This window comes from Dermacentor albipictus, chromosome 5, assembly GCF_038994185.2.
Source record: "Dermacentor albipictus isolate Rhodes 1998 colony chromosome 5, USDA_Dalb.pri_finalv2, whole genome shotgun sequence".
In the NCBI taxonomy this organism is placed as follows: Eukaryota; Metazoa; Arthropoda; class Arachnida; order Ixodida; family Ixodidae; genus Dermacentor; species Dermacentor albipictus.
Window position 1 is genome coordinate 53158166 of NC_091825.1, and position 24817 is coordinate 53182982.

The 24817-nt window shown below is 44.3% G+C and overlaps 1 protein-coding gene across 1 annotated transcript in view; it reads left to right on the top strand.

The window, feature by feature from the left end:
- The first annotated feature begins 4397 nt into the window (after positions 1–4397).
- Positions 4398–24817, top strand: part of LOC135899205 (lamina-associated polypeptide 2-like) — a 39693-nt gene continuing 19273 nt past the window's right edge. The window contains exons 1-2 of the mRNA XM_065428461.2: positions 4398–4794; positions 19253–19364. Coding sequence (XP_065284533.1) covers positions 4618–4794; positions 19253–19364 — 289 coding nt within the window. The 5' untranslated portion in view covers positions 4398–4617. The remainder of the gene's footprint in view (positions 4795–19252; positions 19365–24817) is intronic.

The following is a 24817-nucleotide window of genomic DNA, read 5'->3' on the forward strand; positions in this document are numbered from 1 at the left end:
CTTTAAGCTTACCACTGTTTCCCTGTGGCCTGAAGAATGGCAACTAACGATCTCATGTATGGGCAACCTTGTTCTCTCTTACCTTCCGCTTTGGCTAGCATTAATTTGTGCCCCTTGAGACAAACCGACATGGCATGACCAAATAATAAGACTTGTTTCAGTACTCTCAATTGCTTTGATAGAAGATTTGAAATTTATCTCCCGTATCACCGATAAATCATTTGGCAATCCATGGGATTCTTAAAGCTATATATCAGTACCAGCTATATGTCAGTACCAGAGATCAAAAGAATTTGATAAGCAGTAGTCTGATGCTGTACACTGCACCACATCATCTTTGAGTTCTGGAGTGCCACGACAGTCACACTTTCTTTTTTTACATAGCACATGCTGTTTGAGTTGTTCTTCTAAAATAGGATATTTCAGCACTAAAGTGTGCACACTTAAGTGCAATTTTGTTGAAGAATACACCAACAAATAGCAAAAACGTCTTGGCATACTGAACGTGATGTGTGAAAGGATCAGCTTGAGAGTGAAGACACAAAACCATGACCTACAGAAAAAAAAACAATGGTGTTACTAATGCTTTTTGTGGATGATAAAGGCATCACAATAAACTACGTGGAAGGTCCCCTGCTACCCAGCTTAGCACCCACGTTTCTGCCAAATATCTTTCTTATTAGTCATTTTGATCAAACATTATGGGTGTAAAGTTACTGCAGTTTGAGAAAGTTTAGCGCTAACCGAGATACAATATAGGGAGCCCCAGCAATGCTGCTACTACCACAGTCTTGGTGCATACCCCAATTTTGTTGTGGGAGTGTTCAATGGAAAAAGTGTATGCACTTCATAATTATTATTTTTTTTTTGCACAGGTCAAAAGGAAGGTGTATGATGAAACCAGCGATTCAACAGACGATGAATTGCTGGTTTCTTCAAAAGAGCTAATAACTGCACGAGAAGATGCAAAATACTGGAAAATGCAGTGCCGCATTGAGCGGGAGCACAATGCATCATTGAAAAAACACATAGAGTTTTTGGAAAATAACATCAGAACACAGCTCAACAACTGTAAGCATTACTTCATTTTTATTGTAGTTGAGTGTATTATATGCTGTCTAGCAATGACCACTTTTCATGTTTTCCTAGTTGCCCAAATACTTGACATGCAGAGAAGCGAGAGATGTGAAGGTAAGCAATCATAAATGCAGCACTGTCAGCTGTAAGGTACCTAATATCCTGTATTATCAAGTGCTCATCAAAGTGTCACTTCTGAAGCTATATTCCTGCAACATTTAATAAAACCACTTATTTGTACTCTTGTGGCAAGTTTGCAGGTGTATTTAACAAGCATTCTCTACAGTATACATTGTGTTTGTGTAGCCAACTATTTTTGTTAAGTATTCTGATAAGAGAGAAGAGAAAGCTTTGCATGGGGAATTATAGCATGGACATTTGTATGGGATAACAGCAGTTACGCTAAAGACCATGAATACATAGTTTTTTTCCAAACAGGCACATCAGCGCAGGTCAAAGTAACTGAAGTGCATTGTTGCACGCACAAGTCAAAGTTTTCATTACACAGGTGTGAGCCAGCACAGACTGCAACAGCAGTTGTATTGCCACTGGTCCAACAGCTAGTCTCAAATGGCCACTGGCCGTAAGAGTACTAAGTGTACCAGCAATATCACTCATTGCACATTTATGGTGACCAAATGCATATGTATCTCAAACTTTTTATTGTACAGGTGAGAGACGACAAAATCTGGAAGCACCACTAGTGGCACCTGCTACAGGGCAGCCTCAACAAGTGGCTGCTTTTATCGAAGACGGTGAATGTACTTGCAACATTGTTAATTGAACGAAATTTTGATGTGAACCTATTTTAATTATACTTATTGTTGTCTGTCTCACATTTGCTGCTTTAGCACCAGATTTGCCTGTGTCAGACGCCTTAGACGATACGAAAGGATGCCAGGATGGCAACTTTGTGGCCACATCTGATGGACGTGTGAGTATGGTTGTTGCTCACCTATACCACAAATTTATCGTTAGCACCCAAATTCAAATAAAACTTGTTCTTCAAGCTCTTCACATGGATGTGTTATAAGCAGCAGTTGCCTCTAGTGCTGTAATACTAGTTGACGCTGTATATAGCAACAAACACCTTTTTTTCACTTTCTTCCAGTTCCACTTGTCTGGCAGAATTTTCGTCACGCCTGAGCAAGCGGAAAAACTGTTCAGAAATAAAAAGCCAAGCATCCTTGTGACAGACATGGTCCAGGTGATCTGGGGCAATGAACTATTGGCAAAAAGAAGTGTCAGCGGCAGACTCGCACCAACAAAAAGTGGCAGCAGCAAGCAGCCATCCAAGCAGCTGATGCCTGCAAAGGTGGAGGTTGTTTATGGTAGGTACTTATTGCTTAAGGTTTGTTAAAGAGTATGCATTTTTTCCAGCTTATCACTGTGATCATCTTTTGAGATACATTATTTTGATTATAGATTGTCTGCGGCACTGGGGTCAGATACACAACCAGGACATCGGCGCTGCGGAGCGTGCTCTGCCAAGGACCCTCAGTGAAAAAATTCAAGATGTAAAAAGAAAACTTCGCCTTCCACACTGAGAAAGTGCTGTCAAGTACTAGACTACCACTGTAAATATTTTTAAATATACGTACATTGTGTTTTTGACTGCTGGAGTTTTTGTCCTCTATGCATATGGCTGAGTGGTTGCTCAAAACAACCAGCTATGTGCCCTTCTCCTTGGAAGAAAAGCACTGTATGGAAGTGTGGAACGTAATCGATCCTGTTTAACTTTCTTTCGAGTGTAGAACTCGGCTTGATTTAATTCTGTCTACCAGAAGGACATTTCCAGCTCGATAGCTGAGCCTCCAAGTGGAAATTGCTTCATTTTCAGCTGGAAACGGCTTCGATTCCAGTTATTACAGGAACCCTTTCAAGCTAGATTGAGAGCACTCTCTAGCTGGAACAGGGACACTTTCCAGCTGGAATAGGAGCACTTTCCAGCTGGAAAGAGGTGCAATTTCCTGCTGGAAGAGGAGCAATTTCTAGCTGGAAGAGGAGCAATTTCCAGCTGGAAAAAGAGCAAGTTCCAGCTGGATCAGAAGTTCCAATCCCGGCTGGAAAGAGTCATTTCCAACTGGAACATTTTCCAGCTGGGAAGGATTTCCGGTTCAATAATACAGCTGGAACTGGAAATTTTTTCCATCTGGGTTGGGCGGAACTAATATTTGATAATGAAGGCAGTCTAGCCAAATCACTACATGGCTAGCAAGACAGGACACGCATTCACACCACTTGACAAGATTGTAACTGTTTGCTGTGCCCTCATCAACCTTGACAGGTTAAAATAACATAACCAAAAATTGAAGCGATGCAGGGATGGTCATGTGTCTGTGCACTGCGGTGATTGTGGGTGTAAAGCCTTGTTTAAGAAGTGCTGTTTTGTATAGGAATGTAGATGAAGTTACGTGAGAAGTTGTTGAAGCTGCTTTGATAGCGAGGGCCGCTGCTACCTGCATAAGTTCTTCAGTTGCTCTGACTACAAGCAAATTTGCGTTCCTGGAAGCAGCTGGTTTTCATGTGCGGTAATTGGGCCTTTTCGGTGTGCAAACCTACAAATACGGGTTTTCCTGGAAATGAACACTCAGTTGAAAGTCCCTGTCTCGCTCTCGTCCGTGTCTTCTAGCGCCATGACCCCCATTGCTATTCTTTGCTGATTGCGCATTTTCATTTGCGACTTCTTCACTGAGTGATTGCTGCCATTGTTCTCCAACTGCATTATAAATAACTGCGTGTTGCACGGTAGGCAGATTGCAGAGTTTTACTCAAGGCATTCTTTTACAATTATGAACTGTGCCGAAATGCTCGAAATGCATCCCAGACTGTCAAACAAAATTTCTCACCTTGCCGTAGTCCACTAGTGCAGTGGTGCCGTGTTAAAGTGCACAAGGAACGCAAGAATACACACGCCGGCAGCCCAATAAACAGGCTACGTCCAAATGAAACGGGTCTCCGAACAGGCAAACTTCACACGTTCAGCCGGTCTCGCTCGCTTTGGTGACGTCGTAGAGTACAGAACAGTGGCGTTCCTGGCGCATCACGGCGAATGGCTAGCACATGGCCAATGCCTCGGCATGGCGCCCATATGGCGCGCCTGGCGTGACGCTAAATTGTTGCTAGGTGACGCAAAAAAATAAGTCACAAAGTATAAGTTCATTTATACGCAAAACTCTTTACTTTTCGCTGGAAAGAATAAAAAAATAAAACGTTGTTTAAGTTCATTTCACGACTTTTTTTTTCGTTGCTCGCCTCAGCTAACGGATGGGATTAACACTAGGCGTGACGTATTTCCTGTTGCCAGCTTTTGCCGAATGTCGCCTCTTGTACTCCTTTTTCGTTCCCAACGTTGCTCAAACGGATGCTCACACGCCCGACCTACCGGCACGCAGTGTGCAAGTGTAGCTAGGCCATCACCGTGTGGCTGTGACAAACCGGCTGGGTCGTAGCCGTCGTAGTGCACCGTTGTAGTGGTAGCGGCTGCCGTTCGTGCGTTTATAAACAGCAGGGGCAAAGCCGCACTCAACGGAAAGGAAAATGGCCACGATGACAAAAACAAGTCTGCGGGAGGCGCTGCATCAGAAAGGAGTTGCGGTGCCGCCCGGCTCCCCCAAGGAGACACTCGTGCGGCTCTACCGCGAGCACTTTCCCGGGTCGGACACCGCGCGCGACGGTCTCTTGGACTTCTCGAGTGACGAAGAAGTGGACACAAAGGCGAGTAACACTTGTCAGCTGCGTTGGGTGGTGTTCGCTCGCCGGCGGCCTCATTGACGGCCGGTCGTTGGCGCCGCATTCGAAATGGTGCGCAGCCCGTTTCGCGGCTTTGTGTTATAGGTGTCCCGCTGCCGCGAACCTTTCGTTGTGAGCGTTGGAAGTGACTGGAATCAAACGGCGCGCTGCCAACTTGGGCAGTTCACTGTACCGACACTGAGCCTCGTTTCATACCGGAGACACTCCTCTTTGTTGACAGGTGCTGCCCGACGTGCGGGTTGCATTGGTCACAACTCCAAAGCGGCGGCTGCCGCTTCTGCTGCTGCTAACAAGGATTTAATTATAGCTCCAGCTAACTCACAAGTTTGCGTTCTTTGTCGATATACATGCATGCTCTGATCCGGTGCGTTCTAAAATGTTGTTTACTCTTTGCACCAACGTGCTAACTTGGGCTGGTTGGTACGTGACTGAGACAAACGAAGCACTTGCAGTTTGGGTCTATTGTTTTTCCCATAACTGGCTATACGGTTAAGAAAAGCACCTGGGATGTTTCTGTCTAGACTCCTTTGCACGCACGATAAAAACGCAAGTATAATAGACTATTACACTTGTCAGAGCAATATGCCATGGAAGGAGCGGTTGCAGTGAACTTGTTCACGAAGAAAAAAAACAACCCATCTTTGGTGTGTTGACCGCCACCAAGAATCGCATGCACGCTTTGCTCCGACTACTGTTGCCTGCCGCATATGTTGGTGCAGCTGTTTATCTGTGTGCATTGTGCAGTCACCTTTTCTTTCTTTCTCAAGAATAGCACCTGGCCATCGTTTCACATTTTTCGAAACCACACGCAGGCAGCTTACGCACGGCATTTAGTAGCAGAGCCGCATAAATTAAAGGTGCACCGCAGGGTCCAGGAGACACTACGGAAGCGGCCGACCATCAAATCAACACTTCTGCGGCCGCCGCATTAGCTTTGCGGCTATGGCATTGCTAGAGGTCGTGGATTTGATCCCAATCAGGGCAGCTGCATTGCGACGGGGGCGAAATAGAAAACACTTGTGCACACATATTTTGGGACATCACAGGGTCAAAATTAATCCGCAGTCCGCCACTACGGCTTCCCTCATATAATTCGAGTGTGGTTTTGAAACGTACAACCCCATAATCCAATTCAAGTTCAATACTCCTGCCACAATGCAATGTGCCATGTGAGGAAATGACAATGCTCAACCCTCTCAGAAGTTACAAAATATGGCGCACAATAACGCCTCAAGCAAACACCTCTCCCTGTGTGTTGTGTACTGCGCAGACAGCAGTGGTGCACGCAAGGTAACGTTTAACATCAACTCACCACTCTCGTGTTAGCCTAAACGTTGAGGAAATTAAGCTTTAGCTGTCAACATCACCGCTAATTATTATCAATCAAAGCATCCAGTACGGAAAGCTTCACTTGCATCCATTCCCACAGTGCGTGGGATCTGCATAATCTTTATTCTCTGATATTGTGATGTTAGGTAATGAACTCCTAGCTGGTTAATGCTTAAAGGGGGCCCAAACCACTCCTTGGGCCCGGTGAAAAAAATACAGCCTGCGGTTAGCATATGCTGCTGTAAATATCTCAGCCAAATTTTGCAATCGTGCGCAGAGCGTATTCAACTTTCTCCCAAACGTTGTTTCCAACAGAAGCCTGCTTCTCGCTCTTTTCTGAACACTTTATGTCATAAATAGCAGATTCCAAAGCACAGCTTTTATTGGCCAATAGCTGGCATCAATAAAGAGGATGTTTGAATCAGTGCACTTTTTCCTACTGTTACTGTGTATAATTATTGAACGTCTAACAGGCTGAAGTAAGAGAAAATTGTCTAATTTCGATAATGATTAGATTAATCCGGAAGAAGCCAACTCGCGTCTGCTCGAGCTCAGCTGCGGCCACCATGCTTATCAGTCTTGTAGTCTTCAGGTGTCACCAATTTAGACAGTTTGAACACCTCGCCTAGCCTCGAACCATGCAAAACTTCAGGTCAGACCATACGCACACTTCGTAATGATGGCACTATTGATAGCGCTTCTAAATGTGCGAGTTGGGTGTGGCTACTATCCATCGGTCAAGCTGCTGCAGGACAAAGCCGGTCTGCACCACATAACACAGCCAGGCAGGAGCATAAGGGTACAAGCGCATATTCTATCCCTGTCATGCACAAAAGCAAACGCTCGCAGTGTAGGTACTGCGGCCACCACGAGGTGCCGGGACAAGTTCACTGGCTGAGTACACTGCGGCTCACCAAGGACAACCATGTTTGGCGCATTGTAGGCACCAAAAATGGAAATAATGTCATCTACGTGAACATCCAAAATCAAATTTGAACCATGCGCCTTGGGGACGTTCTGCAGGTGGAGTGTTGTGGGCACACCCCACTTCACTGTAGCCTTCGAAGTGCAAATCGTCGAAGAAGCGGAAGCACCGCGTACACTGTTTGATTGCCTATGACTCCACTTCTGCTGAATGCATTGAAGAACGTTTTATGGTGAAGTATTTCTGAAATAGTCTAAAATAGTCTAATTTATCTTCAAATGCATTTCTCGACAAGTGGTTCAACGCCTTTAATTTGACTAGAGCTTGAATATGCCTGTATTTGTGTGGGACCCTGACAACTCGTGCAAGAAAACAGCCTTGAACGAATATTTACAGGCAGGCTGGCTGGTTGGGCAGCGCTTGCCTTTGTCACTTGTCTTGTCCACATTTAACGTACACGCTGTACAATCTTGATATTGAACTCCAAGGGCAGGTTTTCCGGCTTGTGTACAAACTTTTTACCTCAGGCTCTCTAAGCGATCAATGACATTTTGGTACCTGAACTGCTTGGGAAAAAATTGTGGCGGGAATTTTTTTCCGAACTACTTAATAGCAGACTGGCATCGACCCCTCCAATTATATAAATCCACTAATGACGGGACGAACTCGCCACACTAAAAGAAATGCTATAACCCCCTGTTTTGCCCGAACGTGTTTACTTTTTACAGCGAAGCTCTTGAGGGCGACTTCTCCCAGGATCGCGTCCGTGTGTTGACGCAAAACTCTAGCCTTCTCCTTTAGCATCCGCAGTAGGCACCACCTGCGTTTTCGTCTCCAGTTTCTCGGAAATGCTCTGTAGCTCTCTATCTAATATGGGTATCTTGGGAAAAATTATACTGAAATTCGCCGCTACGACGACTCTACCATTACGGAGAGTTTCATTTACTTGTTATTAGTTCTCAGTGAAGTTGTAATGTTCGAGAATTCCCGTCTGCTGTCAATACATGGCCTTCTACGGAGGGCGTATAGTTAGAAAACTGCTGCAACTCTTGTTTTATCGAAACTATCCCCCCAAAAATTATTACAATTGGCCACTAAGACATCTCTAGCATTACGCCGAGTTTCATATACTTTTCTTATGTAGTTCACAGTGAAGTTGTAAATATTGTGGAATTCCCATGGCGGCGGTATTTGCTCATGTTGCTACTTCATAAAAGAATAAGAATAAATCACTCCACAATCAAAAGGTGTGTTCATTGTCTGTGCATTTCAATAATAATAATGGTAATTTTACTTACTATATACGTATACGTAAATGTGTTGATTGAGGTAAAACTCCGCAGCTTTGCTGCTCATCCTCCTTCACAGAATGGAAGGGCTGATAATTTTTTTTCCTCGCACCATTGATAAATGGTATGTCCTTGCTTTGTGGTAATTGTTTGCTCTTTCTGAACTCTTTGTGTTCATATATATTGTTTGTTGTTTTCTGTTGTTTGATATATATTTGCCCTCCCTGCATGGATCTCATGTCCACAGTGTGCATTAAATATGTTATACTAGCTTACCAGCAATGCAGTAGCCCGCATAATGACAGAAAAGTCTGTGCATGTGTAGTCATTGTGGTACAAGATGTGGAAAATGATAGTAGTCGATACATCACACACAACCATTGTGCAACAATTTTCCAGCTCCAGCAACATTGGGCACTCTTATGTTTGCTTGAACCAAGGGTTTGTGTACTATTAGCAGAACAAAACTTTGCAAACAGAAATCAAATAAGGATAAAGTGGAGTCGTATTGTCTTAAGAAATGCAAGTTCTTGGGTAGGTAGTTCAAAGCAGCAGGAGAGGCAGGCTGCAACTCCTAGAAATATGGTTTCAAATAAAAAGTGGCAAACTATAACTGGTGACTGTTTTTAATTTGCTTGAAAATTTTGCCATTTCCTCGTAACTGCAGTGAACAAATTGGGACAGATACCTTAAGTGCAGACTGATGTACTTATGTAGTAGACTTGTGCTGAGCAATGTTGACAATAGAAATGGGGCTGTCGGTGACAACTTGATCCTATGCATAATCGTAATGCCCAATTGAATCACAGCAGTTCACTGTATTGCACTTTCCTTCTAGCATGAGCATGTCGGTAGAGCCACTACCGTAAATGTATTTTTCTGCGCACACCCGCTGCAGTGGCACTGTGGCTATGGCATTTTACTGCTGAGCACGAGATCATGAATTTGATTCTGAGCTGCAGTGGCCACATTCTGATAGGGAGGGATGCAAAAGTTGGTTAATCCCTCATTTAGAGAAATTGTTCATGACACAAAAGTGAAACCTGCATTATAAAAAGCTGTGGCAGCTTCATTACACATTCACAAAAACAAGTTTATGAATGTGCAGTCTTAATAATTAGTTTTGCTTGGAAAAGAAACTAATGACAGCGATAGCAAAGCACACAATGCCTGTGCTGCTGCGCAGTGTGTAAACAGCAGCACAGGTGTTGCAGGTGTATCTGATGGAACGGGGAGTGTGTACGTGGCAAAACTGCGTCGTTAGAGTTCTGTTGGCACCGTGTGCATGCCCGCACACATGTTCAAAGGTGTGCAGGCGCGCATTTAGGGACTGCACTTCTCAAGTGGTGTCTCTGCACTGAAAACGGTCACGCAGTGAAAAGCGAGCAACCTTGGTTGGGCTGGCATGCCATTTCCCTCCACGCTCCCTTTTTCAACCACTTGTCTCGACCCTCCAACCTTCTGCATGTGAACCTCCCTCCCCACGTGGTGTCACCCTACCCTTCTCCGACCATCCCCCTTTCAGCTCCCACTGCCTCACCAAATTGCAAAGTAGCACTATCTCATGAGAATGCCAGGAAACTTGCAAAATGATAGTGGTGTGACGTTTGTATGTGGTACGGATTTTTGCTTGAGTTCGACAGAGAACACTTTTATGTTAAAACACTCAGGTACAATGCAGTTTACTGTGGTGTACAGTGCGCAAACAGTGTTCCGGAGTATGCGCTGCAGGCTGCTGGGTTTGAAATAGTGCGCTCAAGACCGTGCACAGCCTGATAGGCATGCACAGTGAAGCTAACGCCATGACAATGGCACCGAGAGGCAAACCATGCTACATATTGCGACATTTCAGCAATATATGAAAACTCTACGCCCATTCTACACCAAAAGGGTTGCTTGGACTTTCAAGAACGGAACTATAGTCCTCAAGTGCTGTTTCTCCACACCATCGAAAGTGACATGACATGCATGGACCTGCGACTGTGCTAGCTTCACGGTGGATCGAGTGAAGCCTAATTTTGCCTGGCTCGTACTCCAACCAACGCACCCTATGCCCATGATTCCGCTGTCCCGCGACGCTACAGTGTGACAGCGTCTTCGGGCCATACACTCACTCGAAAACATGAAGACACCTTTACCAACACCATTGCTTTTTAAAAGCAATGCTGTCAGATCTGCATGCCTATTAGTGTGCCCAAGAGCCTGTGCAACCTTTCTCAGACCCAGCAACCACAGTCGGGCATCACCCCAAAAACTGGAGCAGGCCGCTCACACACTTCACACAGAAGTGAATCGTACAGTACCTTGCTTTGTCTCCACTGTTAAAGGGACGCTAAAGGAAAATACTAAGTCAAGCTAAATTGATAGACTAGTCCTCGAGAATCTCTAAGGCATCAATATTATCATGAACAGAGCCTTAATTATCAAGAAATTGAGCTAAATGCAGGACATTAGACTCTCCTGGGGCATTCAAGTACTTGCCCAATGACAAAGCACTCCTCAGTTAAATTCTGTCACTAGTACTCCACCACTTGTTCCACAAAGCGTCCTTGTATTGTATTATAAGACGAAATAAAATGCTACTGTCCAGTTCTGTTTCACTTCTAGAAAAAAAACTCATTGAAGTAACCCTAACAACGCAGGCATCCGAGAAGTTTTGTTTTTGCTCTAGTCCGCGTTGCCCACACTTTTGCATTTCAATAGTTATAGCGTAGTGCTGTGCTGATTTTGCTGGCTCATGACACTAGCACTAACTGCAAGTAGCAGAGAATTCAACTTCCATGTCATGTCGCGGGATGCCTGAACGGTCTACGCCACTTGACCAAAGAGCAGCTGCAGCGGCGAATCAGCCACTCTATCTTGGCTCGGCATCGCCGTCTGTCGGGGGCCGCTTTGCTCGCTCACGGCAGCAAAGGGTGATGATAGCGTATGCAACGTCACTACTCCCCGAGTTGGGCGGTGAGAGATTTTAATTGCAATAAAGGTATTGGGACGCTTCAGATGCAATTTTCTCGTAAGCTAAGCATTTCGTTGGCACGAAACAAGAGTTGCGAGGTTTCTGTAATCGTATTTAAACAGTCCACATCAACTTAGAATTTGCCTTTAGTGTCCTCTTAGGAACCTCAGGTTTGTCAGAATTAACTTGGAGCCCTCCACCATGGCATGCATCATAGCCCACTGTGCAGCTTTGCGATGTTAAACCCCGCAATTGATCTGTGTACAGTTTTTCAAAGCAAAGAATCGGGTAGTAACAAACTATTCTAGCACATTATGGTCTATCATTGTCGCAAGATGTTGATATGAGCACTGTATTTCAACTCGCAGCTGCATTCCAAGAGCCTGTCTTAAAGGTCACACTTCCTTTGAACTTCTGTCATTTTTCATCACTATGAAAAGGCTGGTGGTGTCAACCCATACATAATGGCATTTTCCGCTGTGGCCTCCAAGAACACTTGTGCCATGATTTGAGTGCACATGAGAGAACTGCATGCAGTCAAAATTAATCTGAAGCTCTCCAGTGCAGCTTCAGTTTCTTTTGGATGGTGAACGTTATCAATAATTCATTCTGTTGTTGCGGGGGATAAGAAGTAGGCAAACGTAAAGGAAAGTGTACGAAGGCCACTCAAATAAAAATGTTAAATTTGTTGTAAAATTTCAAATTTACAGGCCACTGACCCATAAGTTGACAAAACTGCTTCAGCAGTGTAAACAATACCTGATAGGTGGCAGATGCACGCAGCTGAACATTGTCATGGTCTCTGTGTAAAGATGGCCTCCCCACTTCAGTGATAAGTTATCAAATTTTTGACAAGTTAAGGAGTACAACGCATTGAAATTTTAGAAAAATGAAAGTTAAGTATGGTGATGCACGTCAATCTCAGTAGCAGTTGTGTAGAAAATTCACAGCTAGTGTGACATTTGTGAAACATGCTAAACATGCACGTCACATGTTTGCAGGGGCATTGAGTTTTCATGCCAGGCCATGATAATGCTTATCCTAATACTGCATGTGCAAGCATTTGTGAGCATTCATGACCTGCCTCTCGAGTATCTTTCAAAGTCTCCTTGCTCACCAGATGCCACTTTGAGTGGTAATGACACGTGTGAACCATTCGAGGAGGCACTGGAGGAAAGAAATTTGATCAGATGACTGCTTTTGCAGGCGCACAAACTTTCTTTTCCACTGTAATTCAGTTGCTTTGCAAGCATTGTAAACTTGTATGGAGCATGAGGGAGGTTGTATAGTCAAGTTGTGCTTAAGGTTTTATTTTTATTGATAGACCTTCCTGTTTGGAAAAAGAAGCTGCGACAATATGGTGGATCCATACCTTGCCATTCGTTCTTTACATGGCCCAGGATATTTAATGACCTGGAAAAGTCAGGGAATTTCTGAGCACTTTGAAAAGTTCATGGAATTGTCTAGTAATTTCTCATTTTAGTTAGTAGAGTCCTGGAAAATGAGATTAAACTGCCCAAGTTTCGAATTCATTTGGGTCGTTTCCTACAGTTGAGCTCTCCTGCACATTAATGTAGTTTCTGATCATCATAACAAATGAATTGATTTGTAAATTATGTGCAGCACTGGCTTCTGGATTGATGCGAGCGAGTGCTTGGCCTATGCATGCACTTTCAAGTCAGTGCAATCTCCTAACGCACTACAGTTGTTGGTAGGCAGGGCTTTCCATACGTGAAGCATCTTGTATGTTGCAGTGAAGGATATTGATAGTGGCAATAGCAACACCTGGCACACGCCGAATAGCTGAAGGCTTTAGTTTGCTGTGAAGCAGTACGAGCTGATAGGCTAGTGTTTTCGGCCTACTAAAGCAGCAGCGCAAGGAATTTGAAGATACAAGAAATGTAAGAACAGACGTAATGAGCGCTACAACTAACAAGAGTTTTATTTCTGACAAACTGACCTATATAAATACAAAATATTGGCATGATAGTGAGAGAATAGCATCAAAAATACAAATAAAGATAGGCAATGGCATATAATTGGCATCAGATTAGAGCTGAGGTGGAAAAAAGTGAAAATTTGTATTTATGCCACTTCTACCATAATTTGAAGAAGATTGGCAGAAGGGCAAAGATCGATGTCCCTTTTTGTCTGTGCCAAAACACCTTGCTAGTCTGCCATCAGCTTAACAGTGGAGCTAGTTCAAGCAAAAGCTACCCCAAGCCACGCTGTCAGTAGTTTGTCAGATGCTGAGAAAATGTAGTGTACTCCATCCCACTGTCGCGTAAAAAAAAAAAAATTTGCGCAGCTTGCACTAGTGGTGCAAGGCTGTAGTCAACAGCAGAGCTTGTGATCACTTGGCTATTACATGGCTTGGCTAAGTCGGTTCTAGGTTTTGCGAGGTTATGTTAGGCTTGTCCAAGTTGCTTCTAGCTTTTGCGAAGTTATGCTAGGTTTTACAAAGTTGTATTTAGGTTTGGCTAAGTTATGCGTGGCTGGACTAAGTCTCATCATTTCCATTCCGGTCGGTCCCCCACACATCACAGTGGTCATAATATGGTCACGATATGGCTATGCTGAACCAAAGTCAGTCAGACGCAACAGCTGTGCTCAAACTCTAAGCCCAGAAATTCACACTGGAATCAGCTGTTCGCACCCCCTATCTCTCGGCGGGCTTGATGCTGGAAGTTTTCGAGCAGTCGCAGGCCAGGGTCACTTTCTCAGTGACGTCTGGCGTTCAGGCGCCTACTCTCGGCGTCCTCTTCTCAGCCACAGCTTCGGCGCGGTGTTCCGGGTCAGTTCGGCTGCAACGCTTCGAATCTCGCTTAGCAGTACGATACTCTTCCTGGTAAACCACTTCTTCTTCGGGCGTCCAGACCTTTTCTGTCTTTCCAAAGCAGCAGCACTTACGCACGGTGTAGAGGAGGCGAGAGGTGTGTCGTAGCGCCGGCTGTTCCAAGCTTTTACCCGCCTGTGACGTCACAACTCCGCCTTACGCGCGTGGGGTGTGAGAAGGTTACGTGGCTCAGGGCTCTCTCAGGTGGTTGCTAGGTATCGCGAGGCTGGGCTGAATTTTTTGGTAATGCTCCATGGCAAGACTAAAAGCTTAAATAGCTAGCTCACTGTTAAGAAAGAGTGCACATAGGACAAGCAGGCTGTTGTCTTAACAAGCAGATCAGGGAACACAAGTACAACATAAACTATGCTATTTCAGTGCATTTAGCCTTCCGCTGTAGGGGTTACGGATGGGTGCCACTGTTTCAAAAATAAATCGTGAGCATGAACTTTGATGAAACCGCACGAAGTTTTAGAAGCGAAAGAAATCTTAAAGCTACAAAGCACCTGTATCAACTCCTCTTCACTTGCATGTTTGAATAAAGTTCAATTTGTGCGCAGTTATAAATGAATACCCTACGAGCTACAATATATTGTTATAGTCCAGAGATGCTGTCACTTATCTTTATTTGCGTTTCTTATGCTGTTTTTTTTTTTGCTCTCCTAATATTCTGTATCTCTACACGGCGCCTTTTTTTTTTTCTTTTGTGGCTGCATATCTTTTGTAAAAAGGCTGAGTGCAGCGAATGTGGCGTATTCACGGAGTTCCTAGGTGAAGTGGACATACTTTGCTGCTAATAATGTGAGCTTTAGAAGGCTAAATAATGACAATTCATTAACTGTTTGTTAGGGACAGTTCTTTAAATAGCAAATGCAGTCTTTATTATAATTATTGTTGTTAAAAGTTGCACCTCATTCAAAATGTTCATCAGATTTCAACTGTAAATTGGGGCAATATCTGAACCGAATGCACTGGGAGCACAGGAAAGGCAGCTCTGCTATCATATCAGACGGAAACTCCCTGTGACAAAAATTGCAGGCAGAGTTTAATTTTTCAAGCGGTGGAGGGGCCCAACCAGCTTTACACACACACACACACACACACACACACACACACACACACACACGTGTGTGAACGAGAAAAAAGGAAACCGAGGGTCGGATATTTATTAGTCGTATCATAGGAAGCAAACAAGCACCAACTACAGCATCGAGTAAATTGCATGTACTTAATAATTGAATTAGAGAAAATAATAAACTAATGGAAATGAAAGTGGATGAAAAAAGAGCCGCTTGCAGGTGAGGCACGAGCCCCACGTCCTTGCTTACTCATGCGATGCTGTCCTTGGTGCCCTTGTTTGTTGGCTTCTGATGACATGATTATGTATATAAACCTCTAGTGATAGCAAAGTATAAGACAATTACATAAAGGAAGCTTGCACCATTGAGAAATGCCAGTCTCTTGGTGGTGCAAGGGACTCTGGCTGTAATATTGAACTGTTTCCTACCATGAGGTCTTGTAAATACTCATACGAGGCTGTCACTTCAGTAAACAATTCTTCGAGGTCACACGAAGTTTCTATAAGTGCAACTGTTGTTAACCCTTGCAGTCACAGCATGCACATTTGTGGACGCAAGTTAGCTTTGACCATGGAGCAAGAATTATTGAGGAGGCAAAACAGTACTCACTCAGGCGCCCCAATAAAGTGGCAGCGTCGGGCCCCGAAGTCACCCAAAAGGTGTGAACTAATTTTAGAGTTCAGAGAACACGACACACGCAAGCGCTGCTACTAACTGTGTACTGTTTATATACCGTTAAAGGAATAAGGTAAACTGCATGAACTTGCCCAGCAAGAAGCAAGTTCTTGCTTCTTTAAGTACCCTCAAGTCAAGTCAAGGGGTGTTGAAAGCTTTCAAGTTTGCCTGCATGTCAAGGGCATTAGTGACCAGAGGTTGGCAAATGCATTCATTTTTTGTTTTACTCCCTCACTTTCAGCACACTAGCCTCATCCTCATTTTCACCTTGTAAGATTTACCTGCCCTCCCTAGCCCTCGGTGCATAATTTTCCTCCTACCCTCACTCCCAGGTAAAATGTGTCGCCTGTCCTCACACTAAATTTTCTAAATTTAAATAATCGATATACTTGTCCCACAATTTAAAATTGACCATATACATTGGCACTGCTAAGTAAGCATAACTTTTTTTCTACGAACCAGCTTCAGGGCTGATGCAAGGTGCATATTGTACTTTTGCATAGAAGAAAACTCTGCAGCATTTTGCTGGGAAGCATGCAGCAGCAGATGAGTCAGATATCTTATGTTGCACACACGTAAGACGGACACAAATCTACGTACTTGTACGGTTTAGCACCAGTAAGAGTGCCATTTATATATAGGTAGAATAGGTTGCGGTCTCTGTGGCGCTTGACAAACATCTACGATCCTGAACGAACAATTGTTGTCTTTCCTGTGCAGTTTTCAACCTGTGCTTGCTTCAGAATGTTCTCGCTTTTGGCTTGTTGGCCCTTTCAAATGCCGCTTTATCCCGTTAATTGAAAACTTACTTTCACCACATTTCTTGCATCTTCACAATCATAGTGTACAGCTGTAGAAAAGTATTAAACATTTTCTATTGTTTAGTGAAATTTGCCACTTTAGCAGAATGTGGACTCCATGCAAAAACTCCCTACAGGAACATCAAATATGAGAACATAAACTATTCATGTTTTGAAAAGCTTGAATATCACTTATTCAGCCACTTGAACATGAAGCGTGGTGCATGGCATTGTGAAAACCAATGACAAAAGTGAACCTGCTACATACAACACACTGACACCGAGTAAACACCAAACCGTCTACCTTTCCACTCATTCTGCTAAAATATTCCGCGCACGTTATTCAAATTTGCAGTGCAATTCCAATTATAAGCGTTTCAAAATGTATGTGACACCTGTTAAATATCATTACTTTCATGAGTGCTTTTGCTTTTGATGCACTATCTCACTGTACACAACTGTGTACACTGTCTGAAAGGGTTAAAAGTCATAGTGCCAATCAAAGGCTCTGCAAATGTGCCTCAACATATGCCTTTGCTGCAAGGTTGATGCATGGAAGCTAATGCACGCATATTATTGTTTCAGTAATGTGCACTGCACACTAGTATTATGTATTTACACATTAGCTATACAATCACTTTTGTTAAACACAGAGCGTGCATGCACCTACTAGAAAAAAATTCAAATATGGGTAAATAGATGTCATCGGTGAGAGCCACAGCAAGAGATTGAAACAATTAGAATGATAGAATGGGGTTATCTAGAACAACAACTCGAAAGGTGCTGTCCTTTCGAGTTGTGAACTTCGTGAGTTTCTTGTTCACTGACCTCTCACATTCAAAAGCATGCGGTTTGCCCTTTGTACAATTTTAACGCCACATTACTGTATGTTAGTGCATTTATTACACTGTATTTTTTGTATATGTATTCACATATCTATTATAATTATTGTATAATCTTTAAGTGTACTCTCCCCCTTACACGATAGCTCTAGGGGCCTGTAAGGTGTCTTTAAATAAATAAAAAAGCATCACTTGTAAAAATCTTTGTATGCAGCTATATTGGAATTCTTCCGCCGAGAGTGCACAAAGGAACCTTCCTCGTTTATCCATTCATTCAAAAACCTTTTGTCTAATAGAACTTTTTGAGAGCTGAAATTTTTAAAAAAATTTCTCATCTGTTTTCATTTAGGTGCACATTGAAGAACTTCCCACGTTCAATATATTGCGCGACAGCCTCCTCAAATATGGACAGTTTTCAGTGACGCAAAATTGGCTCTTCAACTACTTAGAGTGGTGTTGAAAAAAAGCGCTTACAGAGTGCTGGCTCTTCAAACTGCCGAGCTCTACACTTTAGCGCAAGAAAACGGCCACCACATCACATTCCAGTGGATTCCTAGTCACTGTGGTATACAGGGCAACGAACTGGCCGACGCCGAAGCGAAGAAAGCACTCGAAGAACGAGAGTCACTGCTTTCAATTCCTTTTTCAAGAGCGGACGCCAACGTCAACTGTCTCCAGTGTCATACGAAAATTGACAGCAAAGCACTGGGACAATCCGGATAATCGCCACAGATGACTCCAGAGATTGGACCCCACCATGAATTTTAGGCTACCACCGAAAATTCAACGAAGCTGTGCCAGTCTTCTGCACAGGCTAAGGCTGGGGGTAGCGTTTACGCGCGGATACGTGCACCTCATGCGACGCACCGAGTCTCCACACTGTGAGGTGTGCAATGTGACTGAGACTATAGGTCATGTGCTTTGTGACTGCCCTAAGTTTGTGGAAGAGCGTGATAGGTTGGTCAAGGACCTCGCGCGTCTCGACAGCGCACCGTTGTTGGAGGACGTTATTTTAGGCCCTTGGCCAGACGCTCAGTCGAGTTTCAAGGCCATCAAGGCATTACTGAACTTTTTAAAAATTACGGGCCTGGATTGCAGACTTTGAGCATGCCAAGTTGCTTGCCATATGTTCTACATCTTCCTTCTATCGTCATCGTCACCCATCATGCATCTTCCCCTTCCCCAAATGCCGAGTAGCTGGCTAGAGGAATATACCTCAGGCCGACCTCTCGGCATTTCGTGTCATTAAACTCCTTTCTCTCTCTTCCCACCTTCCCCAACCAGCTGGTCCAAATTAACCCGGAGTCCCCCAATACAGTGTGGCTCATAATCATATTGTGTTTTGGCCATGTAGAACCCCAGAATTTTATTTACTTATGTTCAAAATTTCTTTTAGGCATGGGAACTAGGTACTTGGTGTTCAGCAGGGCAGGGACACAGAATGGACACAATACAGAAGCTGCCTTGCTTGGCTTGTCTTCCACATGGTTCATCCTTGCGATGCACAAATAACATAACACTCAGGCAGTCATTACACGCTCTCTATGCTTGTAGTGAACAAATCGAGACGGGAAAAAGTGTATTTGAAGTTGGACTTGCAGCTACATTGCTTTGCATCTTGTTTGCCCCTCCCTCATCCTCACAGGCTTTTGACTCTGAATCCTCACGTCACGTGATGTCTCTCTCTGCAGCGGCACGACACCAGCCTACCTGTGGAAGTGTCCGAGGGGGTACGTTCTCTGACCAACGATGAGCTCTACACCAAGCTGAAGGAATTTGGCGAGCCAGTGGGCCCCATTGTCAGTGAGTGTTTGTTACTGAAGAGGCAGAATGTTGTTTCTTCGAAATGGTTGCGAGCTTTGTTCACTGGCATGCAGCTGTCAAAGCCCAATAGCAGTCAACTTAAGCAGCTTAAATTTCCCTTAAACAACTTCTGATTGTAGCCATTTGAAATGTGCGCACATGGAAACCTTTGTGAGAATTGAATGAATGGGAAAATATTTACTATTTCACCCAAAGGCAAAGCACTGTCTGTGATAGAAAGGCTTAGCAATCCACTTGAACTCTTCGGACAGTGCTCTAGCTACACACAGATGCGACGCTACACTAGTGTGCGGACTACATGCAGATGCGGCAGAATTTTGTACGCCTGTCAGCTTAACTTGTGTCAGCTGTGTCAGCTTGTTATGCTGACACATTTCTTAATGCCAGAGAAGTACTGTTGACATTGCATGCGTCAAACGGGACGCAAGAGACAGTGCATTTGGTACGGCAGCATAAACAACCTCCTTGCTCAGTTAATTACGAACGGTGTCAACGACCGCATCCATGTTTTTGCGAGTGGACTACACGTCTTATAAGTGAGCACTTATGCCAAGCACAGTTTTCTGTAATATTTCATGGGATGCATAAAGTTCAAGTAGGATGAAGTTAAAGAAAAGCAGAATTGATAACAGCCTGTAATGTGTCTAGATCACGTGTTGCCGTTGCTTAAGTGGCTCGGCAGCTCATATTGACTTTTCTCGGTGTGGAACAACGCAGCCCATATGCACAGATACGTGTTTCGCCAGCGGCTGTGGTTTTACTGCGTTTTGACAGTAGTTTTTATCAGCGATTCCGCATTTCCTTAATGTCAAACTAACATCGATTTGTGGCTGTAGATGTCGATATAAACAAGTGCACCACTTTGGCAAATCTTATGCGGAATGCTGAGCTCGAAGGCTTTCTTGAATATGTGAAATGTCTAAGGAATATGTAAAAAGGATACAAAGAGAAAGGTGCAAGAGCAGGCAACAGCAACAACGAACTGCAAGGTAGCCGCGTGGGCATACAGAACTCGGCTTGCCTTTATCTGCCGCACTATTAGCACATTAGTGCACTCAGCCCTGCTAGTAGTTGGTGAGTGCTGCATAGCTTCGAGGAATGACATGCTGCCCCCATTAATAATTCATCGCTATCCACAAAATGCACAACCAATGCACAAGGTACACAAATTAACTGGTGAAAGCCCTGGCATCCTTCCAGAATGTTTCCGGTGGCATGTGGCAGGGGGCAGCACAGGAACATGAAAAAGGCAGATAGTTTCAAGGCCTTTTAGCATGACAACCTAACAATTTAGGTTTAGTGCCGGCCCTTAGTGTCTCTTAAAAGCACTATTGCCATCAGACTTGACCCTGTAAAGGTAACCACGTACATGCACACAATATTCAGGCAACAAGCAAAGGGACAGGCAGTCCGTGATACGGCATGGGACAAGAACATGGGCGCAACATTGCGAATAGAAGCGGTGACAAGTTTTCATTGTTAGAGTAAACACAATCATGGAACTGTAAAAAAAATCTGCAACATGCCATGAACCTAACATTTTAGCCAGGATGTACTAGATGTTGATTTAATATGCTGTCATGCTGCTATCCGGTAGGTAGAAATCAAAACACCTCAGTGGTTCTCAGTGGCATCTAATGCCTAACAGTCGAAACAAACAACTGATCACACTAATGACTAAACATAGCCAATACTTTGCCCTCACTGTGAGGTCAGACCAAGTGGATTCTGATTTTTACCATTTATTTCCGGCCGTCAGTAGGGAGAGCAAGTAGCAACAGCTAATTCAGATTGAATCGAGCAGACCGGTTGCCACTATGTGTTTGCACAAGCATGCGGTGACCAGTGCAGCAACAGATTGTCCTCCACAATGATGAGACCTGTCACTTGAGAATCGCATACATGCAGTTGAGCCTCAGCTTGCGAGCACGCACAGCCAGCATGTGGCATCTGTCTACAGCAACTGTAATCTGTCATTTTGACAGCTGTCATGCTTCACCCACGGCCATTATGTCCACTGTTGACAGGTGTCGCATGCCAACTTTAGTGATTAGGGCGTATCGGCCAATGTTCCACGGAGCTGGCTGTGACGTGCTCGCGCATTTGGGTGGTTTGGCTTCATCATCATCATCATCAGCCTGGTTACGCCCACTGCAGGGCAAAGGCCTCTCCCACACTTCTCCAACAACCCCGGTCATGTACTAATTGTGGCCATGCCGTCCCTGCAAACTTCTTAATCTCATCCGCCCACCTAACCTTCTGCCGACCCCTGCTACGCTTCCCTTCCCTTGGGATCCAGTCCGTAACCCTTAATGACCACCGGTTATCTTCCCTCCTCATTACATGTCCTGCCCAAGCCCATTTCTTTTTCTTGATTTCAACTAAGATGTCGTTAACTCGCGTTTGTTCCCTCACCGAATCTGCTCTTTTCTTATCCCTTAACGTTACACCTATCATTCTTCTTTCCATAGCTCGTTGCGTCGTCCTCAATTTGAATAGAACCTTTTTCGTAAGCCTCCAGGTTTCTGCCCCGTAGGTGAGTACTGGTAAGACACAGCTATTATATACTTTTCTCTTGAGGGATAATGGCAACCTGCTGTTCATGATCTCAGAATGCCTGCCAAACGCACCCCAGCCCATTCTTATTCTTCTGATTATTTCCGTCTCATGATCCGGATCCGCCGTCACTACCTGCCCTAAGTAGATGTATTCCCTTACGACTTCCAGTGCCTCGCTGCCTATTGTGAATTGATGCTCTCTTCCGAGACTGTTAAACATAACTTTAGTTTTCTGCAGATTAATTTTTAGACCCACTCTTCTGCTTTGCCTCTCCAGGTCAGTGAGCATGCATTGCAATTGGTCCCCTGAGTTACTAAGCAAGGCAATATCATCAGCGAATCGCAAGTTACTAAGGTACTCTCCATTAACTTTTATCCCCAATTCTTCCCAATCCAGGTCTCTGAATACCTCCTGTAAACATGCTGTGAATAGCATTGGAGAGATCGTATCTCCCTGCCTGACGCCTTTCTTTATTGGGATTTTGTTGCTTGCTTTTTGGAGGACTACGGTGGCTGTGGAGCCGCTATAGATATCTTTCAGTATTTTTACATACGGCTCGTGTACACCCTGATTCCGTAATGCCTCCATGACTGCTGAGGTTTCGACAGAATCAAACGCTTTCTCGTAATCAATGAAAGCTATATATAAGGGTTGGTTATATTCTGCACATTTCTCTATCACCTGATTGATAGTGTGAGTATGATCTATTGTTGAGTAGCCTTTACGGAATCCTGCCTGGTCCTTTGGTTGACAGAAGTCTAAGGTGTTCCTGATTCTATTTGCGATTATCTTAGTAAATACTTTGTAGGCAACGCACAGTAAGCTGATCGGTCTATAATTTTTCAAGTCTTTGGCGTCCCCTTTCTTATGGATTAGGATTATGTTAGCGTTCTTCCAAGATTCCGGTATGCTCGAGGTCATGAGGCATTGCGTATACAGGGTGGCCAGTTTCTCTAGAACAATCTGTCCACCATCCTTCAACAAATCTGCTGTTACCTGATCCTCCCCAGCTGCCTTCCCCCTTTGCATATCTCCCAAGGCTTTCTTTACTTCTTCCGGCGTTACCTTTGGGATTTCGAATTCCTCTAGACTATTTTCTCTTCCATTATCATCTTGGGTGGCAATGGTACTGTATAAATCTCTATAGAACTCCTCAGCCACTTGAGCTATCTCATCCATATTAGTAATGATATTGCCGGCTTTGTCTCTTAGCGCATACATCTGATTCTTGCCAATTCCTAGTTTCTTCTTCACTGTTTTTAGGCTTCCTCCGTTCCTGAGAGCATGTTCAATTCTATCCATATTATACTTCCTTATGTCAGCTGTCTTACGCTTGTTGATTAACTTTGAAAGTTCTGCCAGTTCTATTCTAGCTGTAGGGTTAGAGGCTTTCATACATTGGCGTTTCTTGATCAGATCTTTCGTCTCCTGCAATAGTTTGCTGGTATCCTGCCTAACGGAGTTACCACCGACTTCCATTGCACACTTCTTAATGATGCCCACAAGATTGTCGTTCATTGCTTCAACACTAAGGTCCTCTTCCTGAGTTAGAGCCGAATACCTGTTCTGTAGCTTGATCTGGAATGCCTCTATTTTCCCTCTTACCGCTAACTCATTAATCGGCTTCTTATGTACCAGTTTCTTCCGTTCCCTCCTCAGGTCTAGGCTAATTCGAGTTCTTACCATCCTGTGGTCACTGCAGCACACCTTGCCGAGCACGTCTACATCTTGTATGATGCCGGGGTTAGCGCAGAGTATGAAATCTATTTGATTTCTAGTCTCACCGGTCGGGCTCCTCCACGTCCACTTTCGGCTATCCCGCTTGCGGAAGAAGGTATTCATTATCCTCATATTATTCTGTTCCGCAAACTCCACTAATGACTCTCCCCTGTTATTCCTAGTGCCTATGCCATATTCCCCAACTGCCTTGTCTCCAGCCTGCTTCTTGCCTACCTTGGCATTAAAGTCGCCCATTAGTATAGTGTATTTAGTTTTCACTCTACCCATCGCCGATTCCACGTCTTCATAGAAGCTTTCGACTTCCTGGTCATCATGACTGGATGTAGGGGCGTAGACCTGTACAATCTTCATTTTGTACCTCTTGTTAAGTTTCACAACGAGACCTGCCACCCTCTCGTTAATGCTATAGAATTCCTGTATGTTACCAGCTATGTTCTTATTAATCAGGAATCCGACTCCTAGTTCTCTTCTCTCCGCTAAGCCCCGGTAGCACAGGACGTGCCCGCTTTTTAGCACTGTATATGCTTCTTTTGGCCTTCTAACTTCACTAAGCCCTAGTATATCCCATTTACTGCCTTCTAATTCTTCCAATAGCACTGCTAGACTCGCCTCACTAGATAACGTTCTAGCGTTAAACGTTGCCAGGTTCATATTCCAATGGCGGCCTGTCCGGAGCCAGTGATTCTTAGCACCCTCTGCTGCGTCGCAGGTCTGACCGCCGCCATGGTCAGTTGCTTCACCGCTGCTGGGGACTGAGGGCCGGGGTTTGATTGTTGTCTTCATATAGGAGGTTGTGGCCAAGTACTGCACCAGGGTGGCCAATCCTGCTCTGGTGAGGGAGTGCGTTACCGGTTCTGGTCACCGGGATCAGGCCACACTCCAGGCCTTGTATGTGCAATTTTATCAACACGCGGATTTTTTTTTTTTGAATCCGGTGGAAAATTGCCGGCACCGGGTTTGGCTTACGGTACGCTAAACAGCGTGAAGCCAGATTGGAAAATTGCATTTCTGGAATACGCCTAGCAAGCAACAGATGCAAAATCGAAAGAATGTCTTAAAATGCTTGCTTTAGCTTCTGATGTTTTGGCATTCGGGTAGCATATGCTCGAGACTACCCAGTGGCCCATTGATAA